This window comes from Neolamprologus brichardi, chromosome 6 (genome assembly GCF_056152115.1).
Source record: "Neolamprologus brichardi isolate AB-2024 chromosome 6, ASM5615211v1, whole genome shotgun sequence".
Classification (NCBI taxonomy): Eukaryota; Metazoa; Chordata; class Actinopteri; order Cichliformes; family Cichlidae; genus Neolamprologus; species Neolamprologus brichardi.
The window spans coordinates 12,476,560-12,495,933 of record NC_142109.1 but is presented as its reverse complement, the minus strand read 5'-3'; the positions used below and the strand labels follow the sequence as shown (position 1 = coordinate 12,495,933).

The 19,374-nt window shown below is 40.1% G+C and overlaps 1 protein-coding gene across 2 annotated transcripts in view; it reads right to left on the bottom strand.

The window, feature by feature from the left end:
* Positions 1-1,276: 1,276 nt before the first annotated feature.
* The window catches only part of nr3c2 (nuclear receptor subfamily 3, group C, member 2), a 91,767-nt gene continuing 73,669 nt past the window's right edge, over positions 1,277-19,374 (bottom strand). For both annotated transcript variants that reach the window (XM_087841701.1, XM_087841702.1), the window contains exons 8-9: positions 8,029-8,186; positions 1,277-6,824 (exon numbers count right to left, since the gene is read on the bottom strand). In XM_087841701.1, coding sequence (XP_087697827.1) covers positions 6,669-6,824; positions 8,029-8,186 — 314 coding nt within the window. In that variant the 3' untranslated portion in view covers positions 1,277-6,668. The remainder of the gene's footprint in view (positions 6,825-8,028; positions 8,187-19,374) is intronic.

Here is a 19,374-nt window from a genome sequence, read left to right as displayed (position 1 = left end):
TCGACTTACTTGATGCGTGTGAGTAAAAAAATCCAGATAGATGTGTTCATTTCTCACATCCCAGCCCCCCACCGGCTGTGTGCCAGCTGTCCTCTACCTCCCATGACGCAGTGTCCTTCAGCCCCCAAAACACACACACACACACACACCATGCCGTGACTCAGCCCAGATCAAAGCAGCGCAGCAGTTTACCTACAACCGTGAGAAAATGGCACAACTGCCTTAATACTTTCCTGTGTCTCCATCACGCTTCACACTCGTAGAGGGAATTTGGAGGAAAGTGAATTTCAAACATAAAGGAAAGAGTGTGTTTTCGTGTGTGTGCGGAAAGGGGGTGGGGGGGGACTCCTCAGCTGAGAAAGTGGGCCACAGAAGCCGCCATGTGTGCGGGTGCAGCCGTGAAATCAGCCTGATCCAATAGATTCTGTTTATCTGGCACGACTACAAGTGAAAGCAATTGGAAATCTGGGGGAGATTTGGAGAGGGCTGTGGATTCACAGAGAGAGAGAGGGAGAAGGAGGAAAATGAGCAAAAAAAAAAAAAAGTAATACTGTCTGCTCTACAGTCTGGCAAAGCAGGCGTGTTTTCAGATCAGCCTTTAACAAGGTTAATGGTGATTTTTCTCCACAGGCGCCGTTTTACTGTAAAAGTCTCACGCTTGCCCGCTGCCTTTATTCTGTTTTATTCCTTTATTCCGCTGTCATTATTCACTCTTCCCTCTTTCTGTTTCTCTTCATCTCCTCTCCTACTGAATAGCGTACCTGCTGATGCTTCTCTCTGTTTTGTTTTGTTTTCTTTACCGTATTAATATCACCGCCAACCAAATGCAGCTGTTTCAAATACATCCATCAACTCTTATAGTTTGGGGCGGGGATATCAAATACAAGACCCGGGGGGGCAGAATCGGTCCGGCACAGACCGTTTACTCCTAATAAAGATCTTCCCCTTGGTCATTTTTCATTTTTTCTTCTTGTTGGTCCAGAGTAAAAATGTAGTTTAATCACAGGACAGTCTTGGCAACTACAAGCCAGAGCTTTTTATGTTATGTTGCACATCTATTTACTTACAATTTCAGTTCAACTATATATTAACAGAAAGAGTGAATTTCAATGGTCACTTAAGATCAAAGTGGGCTATATGCATCCCATGATGTGAACGAGTTTTCTAGCTTCTTCTCATTGGTACAGATTTTATCGCACACGTCTTTAAAACACACACACGCACACAGTTGCACACAACCCATAAATTACAACAAATGCTTCAATTTAATGGTTTTTTTATTAGAATCTTGCAATAGTTTGCAAACACAAGTATGGCAATATCTGCATCAAGATATACAGTAGTAACTGCTTTCGAAGATGTTTTATTGGTTTATAGTGAGGGTTGTCTACTGTATGTTTGCTGAGAATTATTATACAAAGCATCTGAGTAAAAAAGTCAATTTTCAAATTGGAAAAAGAAAGAAACTAAAAAAAAACGAAAAAAAGGTTGTATATATTTATAAGAAAATGCACTGCCATGGCTGTGGAGATATGGCTTAGTCTCTCTACACCCGAATCATTATTGTGAACAGAGAATGGTGATGATGGGACTCCACGTACAGTGACTCCACCAAAGTGTACTGTGACACAGCAGTTAGAAAAAAATAAAAACAGACAAATATCCCGAGTTATCCCGAGCCGACAGGGAGGGAGTTCATTTAGGAGCCGACAGCTTTGAAGATAGAGCCGCTCCCCCAAGTACGGGGGTAAGGGTTGATTTTATTGTTTGCAGTGGGCGGTGATTGATGACCATTAAGTAAACAATACATTAATCTTGCTCCTCCGAAGCATTGCCTCGACACTTGGGGGAACACACACTTACAGTCCCTTTTAGCGGAGAGTTAGGAGATGAGATGTTTTGATACCGCTCTCAGTCGGCTGATTTAGAATTCAATTTCCCCAAAATTTACCAGACTGACCGTAGACACTCTCACATCAGCCACAATGCAACTCCACCACGGATGGTGCCAAAGCCCTTCAACAAATGCCTCCACACGTTGATCCGGGCAGTTATTTTGAATTTGAATGCTCACTGGGACATTAAACATCCAGTGTTTAAAACGAATTGCAGAATCTGCCCCTAAATAACATTTTAAAAAGGTTTTACCTCTAAAAATGATACTTCTACCGTGACCTTTGCCGTTGTGCGAGTGCCAGGTCTGTCTCCTCTCCTATTATGCCAGCAGTGGCTCATATTCAAACACTCTGGTCTTGAGCCCCACCTGACGGCGCCTCAAACGACACCATTCCCTGCTGTTTCCCCTTGTTTCAAGTCTTTATGTTCAGCCTAAGCAGATTTCTGATTTCAACACAGGAGTGACGCTCATCTTCTTATCTAGCTCTCTGCAAGCAAGCGAACAAGTGCGTGTCCCACTAAACTATGTCCAAAAGTACTTATCAAAAAAATTGCCAGCTTATATATCTGGAGGACGATAAAGGAGATGGAGCTTGATAACATCATCATCTTTGCATTTTTTGATACTTTTAATTTGAAGGTCCAGAAGAAAAAAAAAGTGTGTGTGTGTGGGGGGGTGTCATAATTGAAATTGGCTGGATGGTCGGGTATACCGCAGCTTCTCTCAGTGTGTGCACAAAGCCAAAAATAATGTTCTGTCACATAGCCGCAATTTCAATAGTTTGTGACTTCTTGATTTTTATTGTGGTGCTCATCAACAGTTACCGCCACGGATTAGGAAATCATTTCAACAGCAACAAGGATCCATCACTTCATACATCTCGTTACAAAATAAATCCTTTTTTAAATTGTTTCTTTTTTTTTTTTCTATGAGTCGGGGAACAACAATGCAAAAAGTAAAAAAAGAAAAAAAAGAAAAAAGATGCAGAATCAAATAATTTTACTTAATAAGAAGATAATAAATGTTCTCTCTCTAACATTCAGGTAGTAAGTTCCATAAGTCTCTCACGATGTATGATACATTCATTTCTCTGTTTGGCCCTTTTCCTGGTGCCAACCCCTTTCTTGAAATTCTCCTCTGTGATCCGACACACAGGACATGGCGAGTGGGAAACACACATTAATTTTTTTTTTGTTTGTTTGTTTTTGTCATTTTTTTCTCTCGAATATTCCAACAAGATGGTTAAAGTAGAAATGTTTTATACTACACTCAACATAAGGACTTGCTGTATTATTTACAATATATACTGTAAAACTGTAAATCAGGTGAGATAAAAAGGCACAAGTTTCCCTTTTTTTCTTTTTAAATACAATGTAAACATCTCATCAAAAAGCATGCAATAACATTTCATTTTACAAAAAGGATATCGTTTTTAGACAAAGTACTTAAATATTGTTTTCCAGCAAAATATAATTCTCTCAAAAATACTTTCCCATTCATCCTATGAACCTTTAGACAGTTTTTTTTAAAATTTTGAATTCTTGAAAAGAAAAAAGGAAAAAAAAAAAGACAAGAAGCAAAATAAAGAAACAGTGACAGATCAGCGTAAGGGCACGGCAAAGATGAATCGGGTACTGCATGATAATGACTGCGCAGGAGAAATTATTATAAAGTTTATGGCAAAACACAAGAATCCTAGCCTTCATGAGTGAACCGGGCCCACACACACACACACACACAAACCTCTTTGTGAATTACTGAAAAAGGATTCGGATTTGGGAATGACAAAAAGTTCAAATACCCTGCTTTGCTTTCCTCTCCCCCAAAAATACAGTATCGAATGACAGTCGTGATCCCAACAATGCCAACCTCCAAGCAGTTATGTAAATAAGTAAAATCACCTTGACTGATTTTACTTACTTACTATCTTTTTACACCAACGTCCAAGCAGTTAATGACGTAAGTAAGTAACAGCCCTTTTCCACTAGTACCTACTCAACTCGACTGACTCAACTTTGGTTGTTTTCCATTACAATCGAGTACCAAATACAGTACAGTAAGTCCCATGACACAAACACAACACAACAATGGAGGATGAGCTACCTGCTGCTCGGTCTAGTTCTTTTGGTCAAACTCGAGGACCACAGTGTTGTTTGTTCGTGTAGCCATTTTTCTCCTTGCTGGGTTTCAAAAATTTTGGTGAAGGAGTCGCTGTCATGACTTGTGGAATGACGCCGCTGGCTAGGCAATCAGTGCCATGTGGCCTGTTGATGTAACATTTTCGGTTAGCTTCAGATCGCTTGGAACAACCGCCGAGAAGGTACTAAAAAAAGAACCTGGTAGCAGGTACTACCACCTACTCGAAAACCCTTAAAAACCAGGTCAAGTCAAGCTGAGTAGGTACAAGTGCAAAAGGGCTATAAGTAAGTAAAGTTACTTACCTACTTACTCTGTTATGCCGACTTCAAAGCAAATAACAACACAGACGAGACCTCAGATGAGCACGAGGCCACAAATACAGCACGCGGCCACCCTGATGTGGTAATGATGTCGTCTCTAACTTTAGGCCGGGGTGACCATGCAGAACGATTTGCCCCCCTCCCCCACCCCGCATTATCACAGTTGCTTATCGAAACAGAGAATTCCTACGAGCTGCACTGACGCCTCATTTCACATTGTATCTTCTCTGTGCAAAAAATCTAAATGTGGAAATAGGATAATCCTATAACATTAATGCATAATACCCACGCCGAAAGAGCAGATCATCTACGCACATGCTTGCCAGGAGGAAAAAACAAAACAAAAAAAACCGCACACGCACTCCATACACACATGTAAATACACACTTACAGGGCACGAAAAAAAGAATAGTAATATTCACACACCAACCCCCCCTCACCCTCCCCTTGCACACACGCGCACTCTTTTTCTTCCCCAGCGACTCTGTCGTTTTTCAGTAGCATCATAGTAGTGTTCCACAACCACCCGGAAACCAGTGGGGTGTGAGACGAGCTAATGGTCCAGATGACTGGGCCTCGCCATGCTTTTAAAATAGTAGCACTTGGCCCAAAGATAGGAAAAAGAAAAAAAAAAGGAAATAAGCAAAGTGAGGGAAAAGTGATCATACCAACACATCTTCATCAAGCTCTCGTTGTCGTGTACCTCAAAAACGTCTTCTGTACAACAGCTGAATAGAGTGTGTTTTTAAGAAGTTAATACCTGTACACATCTGCCTGGGGTTTGATACGTTAGCTGTTTTTACTGTAAGCACTGCAAAGAGTTAACGCTCCGTCTTGGATTATATCGACTTTACAGAGTATGCGTGTTTGAACTGCGAGCCCACGTGGCGTACTGCGTGGACTGTTCTACCAAGTTACTGTACATGTTATGTTTTGCCTGGCTTTTGTAGAAACGAAGCACCTTAAATGTAAAACGACTGGCTTGTCAAAAACTTAAAACCTTTGCAACACACGTTTATTTAAAAAAATGCTTTTTATTCTTTCTGGGAAGAGTAGATAAGTGTCGGTTCACAAAGGGCTGGTTTCGCTTCATTGTGAGTAAAAACAGACATTTGGACAGCTGCTCTGGAGATAACACAAATAACAGCAATTACTATGGATGCACCTCAGTCAAATCCATTACCAGCGGACTGTACTGAAATTGTTTCCGTAAATGCATTATGTTTTTCCATCCCGCCGCGCTCCTGACCATTTCTGCACAAAGGTAAGAAGTCTCTTGTCAATATTGTCTTTAATTCTACACCACCACGCCTCTAAAATAGTGACTTTATGACATGGGAGCATCACGTGCAAAGCTTTCTTTTACACGAGAGAGAGACGTTTGTGTTTCAAAACAGCTTTAGCTTTGGACTTTTGCATATTAGTTTTGATTGTTTGACTACACATTTTAACTTTGAAAAAGAAAAATCAGCATGTAAATGTCAGTGATGGCTTATATGATACCGATTTTAAAATTGAACCTTGTTAAATTTGATGCGACTATTCAGCTTATGATGATCCTTGTATAGCCCTTGGAATATATTCAAATAGACCTTTGTCTATTAAGTCTAGATTTTCTGTGCCTCCTCATTAATGTCCTTTTTTTTTTTCTTTTTTGCCCTGCAGTCTCGTCACTACACTGCAAAGCAAATGTAAATATTGGCATAATTTTTTTTCATAGTGCTATTATCTGTGAAAGACTGCATAAGCCAGAGTTAATATTTGCAACAAAACCTTTTCTCTAGATTTGTAAGTAAGGGAGTCCCATTTCTAGTGCATGTGGAGTGCACCTGTGCATTTTGTGTGAAGGCATGTGGACAGTTAAGTGTGTCGATTTCCCTCTACGTGTGTTTGTGTGTGTTTGTGTGTGTAGTGAATGTATCTAGTGCGCCCTAAGAAATGTATGGCTTTATCTCCATAGAAAATACTGTTATCGTCTTTGGGGCAGGGGGACATTGGTGTACTTCGGGATGCTTTGTCACATTTGTCACAAGTCCTTCTCGGTGTGTCGCGCTCGGCTTCTCAAACTATCCGCAGCTCTAAACCGCTCGTGGTGACTGCAGGGTCAAAACCTTCTCCCCCAAACTTTCTCTTGTTTTCTTTTCTTTTTTTTCCTAAATCTTTCCATCCAGTACGAGGACGCTGGCATACTGAGCGACACGGTGCGGGCCAGCAGGACGGGCCTTCCCAGCACATTTCTTCTCTTCCCTGAACTTTTCTCGCTCCTCTTTTTCGAGTTCTTAATGCCGCTTCTGTCCCATCTGTGTAAAGAGTCACTTCTTGTGGAAGTAGATCGTGTGAGTGAGGCCTGACTCCACCTTTGGTATCTGGTCACTGATGATCTCCACCAACATTTCGGGGAATTCCACCTTCAGGGCCTGGGACTCACGAAAGGTGTAGAAACAGAAGTCCAACAAGTTCCCCACCAACTGGAGACCACAGAGAGAAAAATATGATTATTAGAAACATAACTGGGTTTTTTTCCACTTTATTTTCTAAATTCTAAATTATTTCCTACTTACCAGCGTTGTGCAAAAGTCTTAAGTCACCCCTAATTTCTTTATATTTTGCTAGAAAAGCAATTCCACTTTTCTGAGTTTGGAATTCCATACATTTTGACAAGATTCCCAACACCACTGGCTCTAATGCAGTCCAAAACCATGGCTGGGCCCATTCTCTTAACCTTCTCTATATATACTGATGACTTTAACCATAAATGTCATATTTGGATTAATTTCTTCATCAGACGTGCTGAAAGTGTAATCTGTTTCCTTTCATTGAGAATGGCTTCATGATACACCTCAAACTGGTTCATCTCTTGTGTTTTACACTTGAATTATTCACAGGTACACTCATTTTCAGTCCACTTCTTGTACCGACTGAAAATGAGTGAAAAAGCAGCCAATAAAGGAAGTTCAGAAAGCCTGGAGAACAACTGCTTAAGACCACTTTAAAAAATTGCAAGAAAGTCTGACTCCTTGGAAGCGATATATGAAGACGCAATACTTTCACACAGTACTGTACTGTACATGTATATTTTTTTAAATGTGTGTAAACTGCAACTGAATTTCACTGATTGTCTTTACCACTTGGGGGCACCACTGATTTTTGTCTGGGCAGATGACCCTTCTTTAAAAGAAGGGTCATCTGCCCAGCACTAACCCCATTCACTCAGTCATTAGGGTCATTGAATCTCTACGACTGGTCTCTCTTGCTAACGCTCACCTCCAGAGGCTGTGCCTACACTGTCATTCTCCCACGCACTTGTTGACCCGTACATTTAAAAAAAACAAAAAAAAACTCATTTTGCACATTTGCTATGGTGACCAGTGTGAACTCCAATAAACTGCAAGCTGATATCGATCCCCTTTTGTTCCATTCACCAATACGAGCCTCATCACTGCCTTTTCCAAAATAACCTTCCCTCAGGGAGAAAATGGGATGTAATAATCCTTATTCCAAGCCACAGCACCATTGAACTGCTAAGTAAACACATTATCCAAATCCACTATTTTGCCATTTCACTGAGAACATTTCCAGTCATATCAGAGCCCTAAAGTGCATAACTAGGCTGCCAAGGGAAGGCAGTACTGTATGCAACTGGCAAGGGGGGGGGGGGTCAAGGGTACTTACATCATGCATGGCGTCCAGCAGCTTGGTGAGCTGGAAGAAGCGCTGCCAGGTTTGGCCGGAGTTGTTGGTTGCTTTTCCCACCGAACGCCGGAGCTCTTTAATGTAATTAACCCTCATCTCCTCGAACGCCGCCTGGTTCTTCAGACCCTCTTTGGGAACTGGGAATCAGACAAATCATTATGTCATTGATATGGATGCAATGACTGTACAACATTTATTTAAAACAATTTACATTTTAATGACCCAATACTAGCAATCAGGACTAAACAGTGGAGACTTCTCTTCTTAAACCTGTTAGCCGTTTTGACATGACTGCAGGGGACTTTGTACTGAACAGCCAAGCCTGCGATTCCATTAGACATATACAGGAAGAAATATTCGCCTAATGTGTCTCTATTGTGCTCTATCTGGGCTACGCTGAGAGCTGCTGAATGCTTTTCAGATAATTAATGGTGTTATCACAATAAATATTCAGTGGGCTGTAGGGTTGATTTTAAAAAGCAGGAATCTGAAGAGCAAGTTAATGTTCAATTTGTCATCTGTGGTTGTATTTTAAAACAGTGAGGGCAATGTGTTAAAGTAATGATCAGGACTGTTGGGTGACAGTGTTGGTTTTCTTCTGTATTCGTTATCAAAGTAGTCAAAAACAGGTGTCACCAGCGTAGTAAACATCAATCCTACATTAGAAAAAACGTAGTTATCCACATTTTCTCATCAAGTTGGTTGTATTTGGGATGTTGTGATGTGATGAAATTAAAAGTAAGAACTACTGTACTATGACATCCAAAAAGCTTTTGATTTGAAAGCCTGAAGAACAAACGTTAAAAAAAGCAAAATGTATATTTCATACAGTTTTAGTCTGGCAGTTTGTTCCTGATGTAGCTCAATATACTGACTGATATTACATTAACACCTGATCTTGGTCTATCCCATCTATATCAGTACTGGCACATTTAAACTTACAAATACACATAAACATAAGAGTTTTATTTTTTTTTAGAAAACACAAATATTACAAATAGATGCCTGAAGTAATTTAAAATGGGCTCATCTTGTAATTGTGGCTCCAACTCCACTGTTTACAATACTGCTGCCACTGTAATCAGTAATGGCCAACAAACTGTATATAAAAGATGGAAACAGGTTGCAGGCATAAAGATGGACATAGCTACCATGAACCATCTGGTGGTTCGTGAAGACTCAATTTGAAACCTTGAGGTTAGCGTTTTCACTATTGCCATTTTAGCTTCAAAAAACATATGCGATGAGGAGGGGCGGGTGTGACTGTGAAACCTCCAGCTCATTGGCTGCTGACTTGTCAATCACATGCTGTTAGCCAACGTGAAAGTTTCTAAACCTGCATTCTTCTTAATGACCAGCAGGGGGCAACTCCACTAGCTGCAAAGAGATTCCCTGCTCCTCCGCTCCCAGTCACCGTGACCTCAGTAAGCACTTTTGTGATGACATCAATCACTAGTTTTAAGTGTTACTGAGTAAAACATGAAGATCACTTTGTAAATGATGGTAGCCAGTAGAGTGAAAAAGGAGGATAAAGTAAGGTACTCTTCACCGTGCGAGTGACGAGTCATCAGCCATTGAGCATGCAGTTTCACAGTCAGATCCACCCCCGTGTGATGGTTGGTTTCTCAAAAGCTACGATGGTGATAGAAAAAAAAAAAGCTCATCTTGAGGTTGTAAAAAACAGCTTTAGTAATCAGCAGTTGACACGACAACGGCTGCATCCGTCTTTCACATGCAACTCATTTTATCCCCCCCCCCCCAAAAAAACAATGTTGGTCGGGTTGTGCTTTTTACAACATTCATTCTTAGCTGTTTGAGAATTCTTGAAAACACCAAAAGGGAAGTTGTTTTTTTTGTTTTTAACCATTCATAGTTACTCTGCTCAAAACAAAGCACATTACTAATTAACTGTGACTGTTTTCCTGTCTCGCATGTTTCTGAATTGATTTTCCTGTCGTGCTGAAACATTTGACGCATTTTAAAAATGTCTGGAACATGCGTGTTAAATATGATTTGCAGGTAATGGGCTAAGCCATGCACATCCCGCGGTATGTTCCTTTAATGTGTAACTGTGTTAAGGGTAATTAGAGGTGCTTAGTGAATTATGCTCTGACACCCACACAGTAGCCTGTTTTTGCACATTTTCAACCTGTGCTGTTGACCTGAGCCTATTTAGCAACTCATTACAACCACTTTCACCATTTCAAGTAGTAATTAGTTTCCATGTGTAGCAGCTGGTTCATGAAGGATGACAGATATAGTGAAAGGCATTGATTCAAAGTTATCTCAGAAACAGTGAGAGCAGAAAAGGAAACAATGGTGCTTATGTAATTTAAAGGGCCTAATAATTTTGTTAGCCAAACCTAATTTATTAAACGCAACGTTCGGCGCCCGGAGCTATTAAATAACGTCAACCTTTCATTCTCATAATAATGACTTGGATTGTGGCACTTAGAGTTAAAAACTGGTCTATTAGAAATCTAGATAATAATGGGGAAAAAAACACAGTAATTACACCACGAAGATCCATTTAAACATCTACAGTATCATTTTGTCTCACTCTGTCTTCCCACCTGTGCAAAGGATCATGTCATGGATACATAAAAAAAAGCAATGCATCCTGGGGTTTTAGAAAACGAGCTATTCAGTTCAATTTAATTTGATTTATATAGCACCAAATCACAACAGCAGTTGCCTCAAGGCCTTACCAGCTAAAATGATTTAAATACAATCTGAGATGAACAAAAACAACACAACATATTTCACTGTGCCATTACTTATTTAACACAAGTAAGCAAAAACTGCAAAAGCGGTGTGCGCAATACTGAGTACAACCCGTGACTCAACAATTTGTAGAAGCATCTTAAGCAGCAATAACTTGAAGTCCCACCACAGGACTGTTATCAGGGTTGAGGTCCGGACTTGGACACCTTGATCTGCTGCATGATCCAGTCTAGGCCAACCTATAGCTGTTGGACAGATGGCCTCATATTTGACTCTAGAATACTTATACTACAGCAGAACAACTATAAGGTGCTCGGGACCTATGGCTCCCAAACAAGCCCAAATCATCACTCCTCCACTACCGTGCTTGACAGTTGGCATGAGGTGTTTGTGCTGATGGTTTCACCAAATGTGGCACAGTGGACGTTGGCCAAACATCTCTACTTTAGTCTTGTCTGTCCAAATGACACCGTTTGAGAAACCTTGTTTGTTCGGATGCAACCTTTTAAGTTGTGCCTTAAAAGTGCCTTTTTAGAGAGAAAATCCTTCCTCGTGACATCCCTTCCAAATGTTCATCAACTGAAACCTGAGTGAGTCTGATTTGTTGTTGTTCCGAAAGAAGCTGTAAGAGTGTATTTAATTTTCAATTTTGTATTCTTCGCTTGAGTTTACCAAAACAGTTTCTTTTCATATATTTATTTGTATCATGTCCTGATATGTAAAACCTCAGAGGCTGTCTTTTCTTATTCACATGACTGTATGCATGCCTGCTAAACCTCTTAAATAACATTCTGCTGCTGCCATACAAAGACACATCTCACCTCTCAAAGCTTAAAAATCAGGTGTGCTCTTCAAGGCAACACCTTTAGTTTTCCTAAAGCCAAAATCAAAAAATGATGCTTTACAACACAGTAAGGCCTCAAATTAATACAACATAAAAGCTGCTGGAAGGTCGAGTGTGTTTTGAAAATGACACGTTGATTTTGATACTTCTAAAATATGTCAGTATTAATGGTGCCTTCACAGATGTGCAAGTTACACATGGTAAGTGCAATAATTAACTCTGTTCCACCATCACTGGCTTTTGAACTGCACAGTCATTCACAAACCAGATGGTTCATCTCCTGTTTAGCCTGGAGGATGCAGCATCTGTTATTTTCACAAAGAATTAAACAATTTTTTTTATATCAAACCAAATGACAGCTTTCTGTTTCACTTCAGTCCCTCTTAATTTAGCTCAGGATGAGAAATGAAGTGTTTCTGGATCTTTATATAAATATACATGTGTGTGTGTGTGTTTTCTTTTAAATGATGAGTTTTGTAAATGCACAGACAAAAATATGTTGCTCAGGTCATGGAGTGATTTCTGCTACAGAATTATGTGTTTCTAATACACTGGTGACTAAGGGCTCAGAGATCATGGCCATTTAATACCGGTTGTCATCTTTGTCACTTGCATATAGAGATTTATTCAGTTTCTTTTAATCATTTTACAATATTATGCACTGTAAATGATGACATCCCCCCAAATTCTTTACAATTTTTATTTTGAAAAATTGTATTTTTTAACTACATGACACAGTCTTTACACACTGGTGAACCCCTCATTATCTGAAACACTGTCAGCCTCTCAGAACAGCTCTTTTTTTTCCCCAAATCTTGTTAATGACCTGTTGCTAGTTAACCTAATTACCTACTGAAACATGTTCAATAGGAACACGTTGCTGGCCTCAAGCTCCAAACATCTTATGAACAACAACGATCAGCTGATAGGGCTTGTTTGAATTCTGCAGAGTGAACAGCCACAGGCAAAGCCGGCATCTTGTCAGTCAAAATTGCAGGTTTTTTAAAACAGATCTTTGAGAGTGTGTATTTTGGTGTGTGTGTGCTCCTTCTTGTCTCTTTCTATGTAATTCTTTTCATCATACTTTTAGGCACAATCACCTCCAGAAAACAGATTGTACCCTGGTGCTGTGATTTCTGTGCTGATTTCATGGCTGACATGATGAGAATGTGCTAAAACCCTTGGTCGCATTTGGACCTTTTGTTTTTCTCCCACTGACCCACATACACCCTGATTAGAAACTGACCTGGCATTCAGGGGCGGTACCATGACCGGCCCTAAAATAGGGCATTTATACCACTATAAATGATGTCAAATTGATTTTTGCTGCAGGTCGAGAGCAACTTCAACTGGGCTGCATTTCTTTTTTGGGAGTTAAGACGCTGCACCTTGTGCACCGCAACCACCGAACAGCTCTTTCTCTTAATGTGTTTCAAAGGAAGCAGCGCATATCTAATGCCGAGAGAAGATGCTCTTAGCATGCGTTGTGCCAAACTACGTGCAGCTTCCTGCTCTCGGTAGCTACATGCCTAACTGACAGGGTGGCTCTTGGTTTCGATTTACTTCCTGATAGTAACCAAGTTTGCAGCTAGTCCTGATTATGACTGCAATATAAAGCAGGTGAAAGTGCTGAATGACAATAAATATTTATTAAAAGATTATGCAACAGGAAAAAAACAAGCTGCAATAAAAGGAACACAGTATTTGAGATTGTAACTACTTTAGTCAAAAATGTGTCACACAAAATGCCCCAGTCAGCTCCGCACACACACACACACACACACACACACACACTTGTCCCATCTGGAATGAGGCTCCGGAGCCATTTTGGAGAGAAGCAAGATGACGGTTTGGAAAGAAAACAAATGACTGAGATCATCAACTTTATCTACATCTTTGTAGAGGTGAGGAGCATAACCGGTTCAAGCAGGCCGCTGCTACTGTACCGAATCCAAACAGGGTCATGAGACACCGCGGGCTGACTGAAACCTTAGCCAAGGTCATAGAGGAATAACAGCCCTTGTCTCTTTTCCCTTTATCCCTTTTCGCATGTCTGTTTCACTCGTTTATTCTCTCTCCATGCAGCACACACATTCCCTTTTGCAAAGCAGCCTAAAGGCACTCGCAAACTCGGTGACTATGTAGTACTTGCTCAGCTGACAAGTTCTGACACCTCCTCTGTAAACATTTCTCCCGCTACTCCTTCCACAAGGCCCGAGTATTATATCTGAATGATGGTAACTAAGTGAGCCTCCTACAGCGCCTCAGAAAATCCTGCAATAGACTTTTTTTGAAATTACCCACAAGTGCTCTGCCAAACCTCCGTACAGTACAGTCACTCCATCATTTTGGAATAGACATGAAAGACGAAGCATTGAATGATTATTTTCTTCCCTCCCCTTCCCTCATTTTTGAATGTTATATTTTGACTAAATCCAATAACTGCAGCAGACTGAGCTAACTGTGAAGCATCTTAAATTCCCTGTTTTGATTCTGCATCCCACTTTCTTTTATCCACACCCTCGCTTTCAAAATTCTAGCCCGGGTTTCAAGGAAGTGGAGAAAAATAGCAGGTCTTGGAGCAATGCCTGGTGCTTGACTGGCCTTTATTAAGTACAGCAGGGCTCTCTGGAAAACCTCCAGAGGACCAGTGAGGAGAGGGAGAGGGAGGCCGCGGCAACAGAAGGACTAGCTCCGCCATCCCACCACTCCCTTTGTCTTCGCTTTCTTTCTCCCCATAGCTGTGCACCTGTCTCTTTCTCACCAACCCTTGCTCCGTCAACTCCAAAGAGTGTTTTCACTCTTTAAATCGAACTTTCCCGTCTTTGGTTTCTCATTCTCTCCGCATCGCCTCGCTCCTTCTTCTCTTCTGACATCCACATTGTTAAAGTCCAGTTAGAGCTCTCCTTCTTTCAGAGTTTATATTCAGGGAAACGCTTTCACATTTGTTCTTCCATATGTCGCTGAGCTATAGAGCCAAAATCGGCCTTCCTCTGCTACATCGCAGTACAGTGCATGTTTAAAATACTTGTAGACTTCACTTCCCTTCTATTCAATACTTTAAAAAAACACTTTAATGAAATTCAAAGTATTCACTACTCACTTAACTAAGCATATAAGTATATTAAATAGAGTGTATAGATGCCTTAAATTATGCTGCAGCTGCCAGTTTACAGTTGGTGCAAAGCACGGCAGCAACGCCACCCATAAACACTCATGAACAGAGTACTCCAGAACTAAACCGGCTACCCAATTGTGACAGAATCTAATTTAAGGACATACTGATTTCTTGGAAATCGCTGCATAATATCTTTCTGCTTTATATTTCAGAACTCTTAACCTCTTATTCTGCACCCAGGCTGTCAGATCAGAGAATCGGGAGATGTCACAGTTTCCACACTCAGGGCTTAAAGCTAGAGCTCAACTGATATTAGCTATGTGTATATCTAAAAAATTAAATAAGTTAAAGAAAAAAGAGTCAAGTCAAGGCAACGGAAAGACACCTTTAAAACATGTTAAACATATCTTCATATATGTCCTGCTATAAAGTATGGGTACACAATCGTGACACAAATATAGCAACAGCAATTAGAAGTGAAACACAAACAAAACTAGAGTTGTTGCTCATGCTCAGAGATGTCTGATTATATATATATATATATATATATATATATATATATATATATATATATACACATATATATATATATATATATATACATATATATATATATATATATATATATACACATATATATATATATATATATATATACACATATATATATATATATATATATATACACATATATATATATATATATATATATATATATACATATCGTTTGTGTTGTGCTAGATAAAGAGATGGGAAAAACAAAGTTGAACCATGTTATGAGGGTTGATGTTGCATAATTTGCACCCTGCAACTTCCCTGTTGGCAACAAATGTTTTCAAGAAACCCAACAATCAGCTGATCTGGGCAGAGTCGGGAAGGGCATACAACAGTCATCCACGTCTTGTTGTGGCAATAAAACAAGATTATTTTCAAACTGAACTCTCACATTATCTTAGCAAGGACTCATAAATAACTGGGAAATCTGTTTATGCTTAGTGATTTAAAAACACCACATATCTGTATCGACGATAAGTCGATAAGACTTAAAGGCTCTACTTAAAGCATTCAAAGTGCTCAATCAGCCCTTCAGTTTCAAAAATCAAACTTTGTTTCGCTGCTTTTGTATAACACATTATGGTCTATCTTGTGTAAATGTTCTCATTTTGTAGTTTCTCTTTTTTGCCAGCCACCTAACTCCAGTTTGAAAAGGTGCTATAGAAATACAGTTTAGTAATATTAGCATTCCCGCTGGATCAAAATTATTCGGTACAACCTGAAGAAATGTGGGCTACACTTTCTTTGCGCTATTGACATTAGCACTGAAAATATGCTAAAACTGTCCACTGTAGTTGTTCTTCATGCCTTGCATCCATGATACATGAACCAGTGTGTTTGGACTCTGGCCTCTGTGCTGGTTACATTCTGATAATCCTTTTCTTTGTAACTGGAGACAGACAAATATATATATATATATATATATATATATATATATATATTAGGGGTGCAACGATACTCGTATCGATATTGAACCGTTCGATACAGTGCTTTCGGTTCGGTACGCATATGTATCGAACAATACAACATTTTTAATTTATTTTATCAACTTTCCTTCTGACGGTGCTGTCTGTGTTGAGCGCTCAGTGGATCTGCGCTCGACAGTGCAGCCTAGGCGGAGTAGTCGAACACAGATTCACTGAGCGCAGGGCAAGCTAGCTAGACAGAAATTAAGCTCGTTGCAACATGGCAAATTGAACCTCCCCCACCCTCATTCAGATCTGGCTTCTGGAACTATTTTGGTCTTCATGTGACGTATGACCCTGAAGGTAAGCGAGTCATGGACTAAAGTAAAACAGTATGTCAGATGTGCCAAGCAATGCTCAATTACATGAGTGGGAACTAGTGTGTTAGCGCAGTTAGCTCGTTAATGTGTTGACGCTGTCCAGCCCCACACATGGGCGATCCGCGGTAGCTCGTTAACGGAGATTTGCCGTGTTGTGGCGTTAACCTCATTTCAGATTAAGGCTGACAGCACTAGTGGGAACACAACGAATATGACTGCACATTTACCCGATAGCATCCTAGTGCAAAGACAAGTGGAAGCAGACAAAAACAACAAGCACGCATACAAACTTTACCGAGTCATTTAGACAGCCGTTAGCACATGATTCTCCTTATGGGGACCTGATATGTTTAATATGCTGCTGAGAATATAGCCCAGAAGAAGCGTATAGTATAGCTTTTATTTTGGAAAGAGACATTTCTCTGTAATAAACTCTCTTTTCCAAAGATGAGTGATTCCTCAATCAGATACAGGGCTCGCAAAATCGCTAGCGATTTTTCCAGTCGGGCTGCCCTGCTCTGCTCGTCGGCCTATCGTAGGAAGGAAAAATATATGTCAATGCTTTTGCATTCTTTCGGAAATGTAGCTGGGTAATTATGTCATTGGCATCGATGAGCCACTGTCAATATGTGACATATTGAAATCGCGTTTGAATTTGCGCTTGTTTTTTGCTTTCACTTTGCAATCGCGCGAACTGTGTATAGAGAGCGACAGCACTGATTGGTGAGTGATGATAATTTGCGCACCAATTCCTCTGGCATCGTCTTATCAATCGTTAGCTTACTATGCAAACATGACAAGTGAAATCTCCCGCAGCAAGCTTAAACGTGAGAGGTTGATCGCGCAGAGAATCGCTGAGCATTATGTGAATGCGTGTGTAAAAGCAGCAGGATATATATTTTAGCTCTGCTGAGCCAAATAAGACAGGTCAGGGTGAAGAAGTGACAGCCAAAGAAAAGCTTACCACAAAACGGAAAAGTTATGACAAATCAGACTATAAGGCAAAAAGAAAGTGCAGCTTCATGGTTTCATGGACAAAAGAATTTCTGTGGCTGCAATATGACGAGCTAAATAACCAGGTCTACACATAAGTGGTCCGCAGGTGCGCATTCGCTGTCAAAATAAAAAACGCGCACAAGATAAGAAGTTGCAACGCGTGTTTGCATACATAAGATTTTCAGGAGGAGGACAGACATTTGTTTAGAACTCTTAAAGATGTCGAAGAAGCTCCTTTAAGCAGTTACTTTGGTGTTCCTCCACCTCCAAAGAAATGTCAGGAGTCCGAACCACAAAAGAAGTGTGTATTCTAGGAAAAGTGGTTGCAGGAGGTGAGCTGGCTTCAAACAAATGATGAACGCACAGAGATGTGGTGCAGAATGTGCCGTGAAAATTTAATAAATGACAAATTAATAAAAAGGCATGAACATTTTTTTTGTATCGAAAAAATATCGAACCGTGACACCAAAGTATCGAACCGAACCGAACCGTGAATTTTGTGTATCGTTGCACCCCTATATATATATATATATATATATATATATATATATATATATATATATATATATATATATATATATATATATATATATATATATATATATATATATATATAAGATCCTGTGGGACTTCCAGATACAGACGGACAAAATGGTGGTGGCTAACCAACCGGACATAGTGGTGGTAGACAAACAGAAGAAGACGGCCGTAGTGATCGATGTAGCGGTTCCGAATGACAGCAATATCAGGAAGAAGGAACACAAGAAGCTGGAGAAATACCAAGGGCTCAGAGAAGAGCTTGAGAGGATGTGGAGGGTGAAGGTGACGGTGGTCCCCGTGGTAATCGGAGCACTAGGTGCGGTGACACCCAAGCTAGGCGAGTGGCTCCAGCAGATCCCGGGAATAACATCGGCGATCTCTGTCCAGAAGAGCGCAGTCCTGGGAACAGCTAAGATACTGCGCAGGACCCTCAAGCTCCCAGGCCTCTGGTAGAGGACCCGAGCTTGAAGGATAAACCGCCCGCAGGGGCGTGCTGGGTGTTGTTATATATATATATATATACAACAACACCCATATATATATATATATATATATATATATATATATATATATATCAATCTGTATTGCATGTATTATATTCTTTCTGTGTATTTTGCTAGCAATAAGTAATTACAGCTGTCAAGTACAAATACAGACTGTGGAGCATAATGTACAATGTTTGTAAGAAAAACTGCAATACTCACAAAAGTACAACTTTATCAAGATTTCTAAGTATTTTAGTAGATGTACTTAATTGAAAGTTTTTGAAAAAGTTTTCATTTAAATAAATAAATTTGTCCAGTAAAAATATATATTAAAAAAAACCGCCAAGTTTTTTATATGGAAACATGAGATTGCTCACTACAGCCTTTCTGTGCCCTTCTGGATGTGGCACATCTATCGATACCCTACACAGACAAATGCAAGACTGCATCAGGTCTCTGGTGTGGTTTAAAGCTTTGTGTTTACCTTTTCATTAATTCAAGTGTGTGTGTGTGTGCGGACAGTAAAGTTTTGATAGACTGCTACTATTGACTTGACCACAGCCACTCACTCTATTGTCACAGTGAAAAGAAAAAACAGAGGCTACTTTTGGTTTCCAGTTGAGCAACTTGGTCCAACGTATCTTCTCTGTGAGGCTGTAGTGGTGGTGTGTGTGAGGTGGTATCACAGTGAGACCCTCAGTACTGAGCGACACAAGTGTTAATCCTTGGCAAAAAAAACAACAACAAAAAAAGCAGCAATCGGAAAATAAACCAGAGC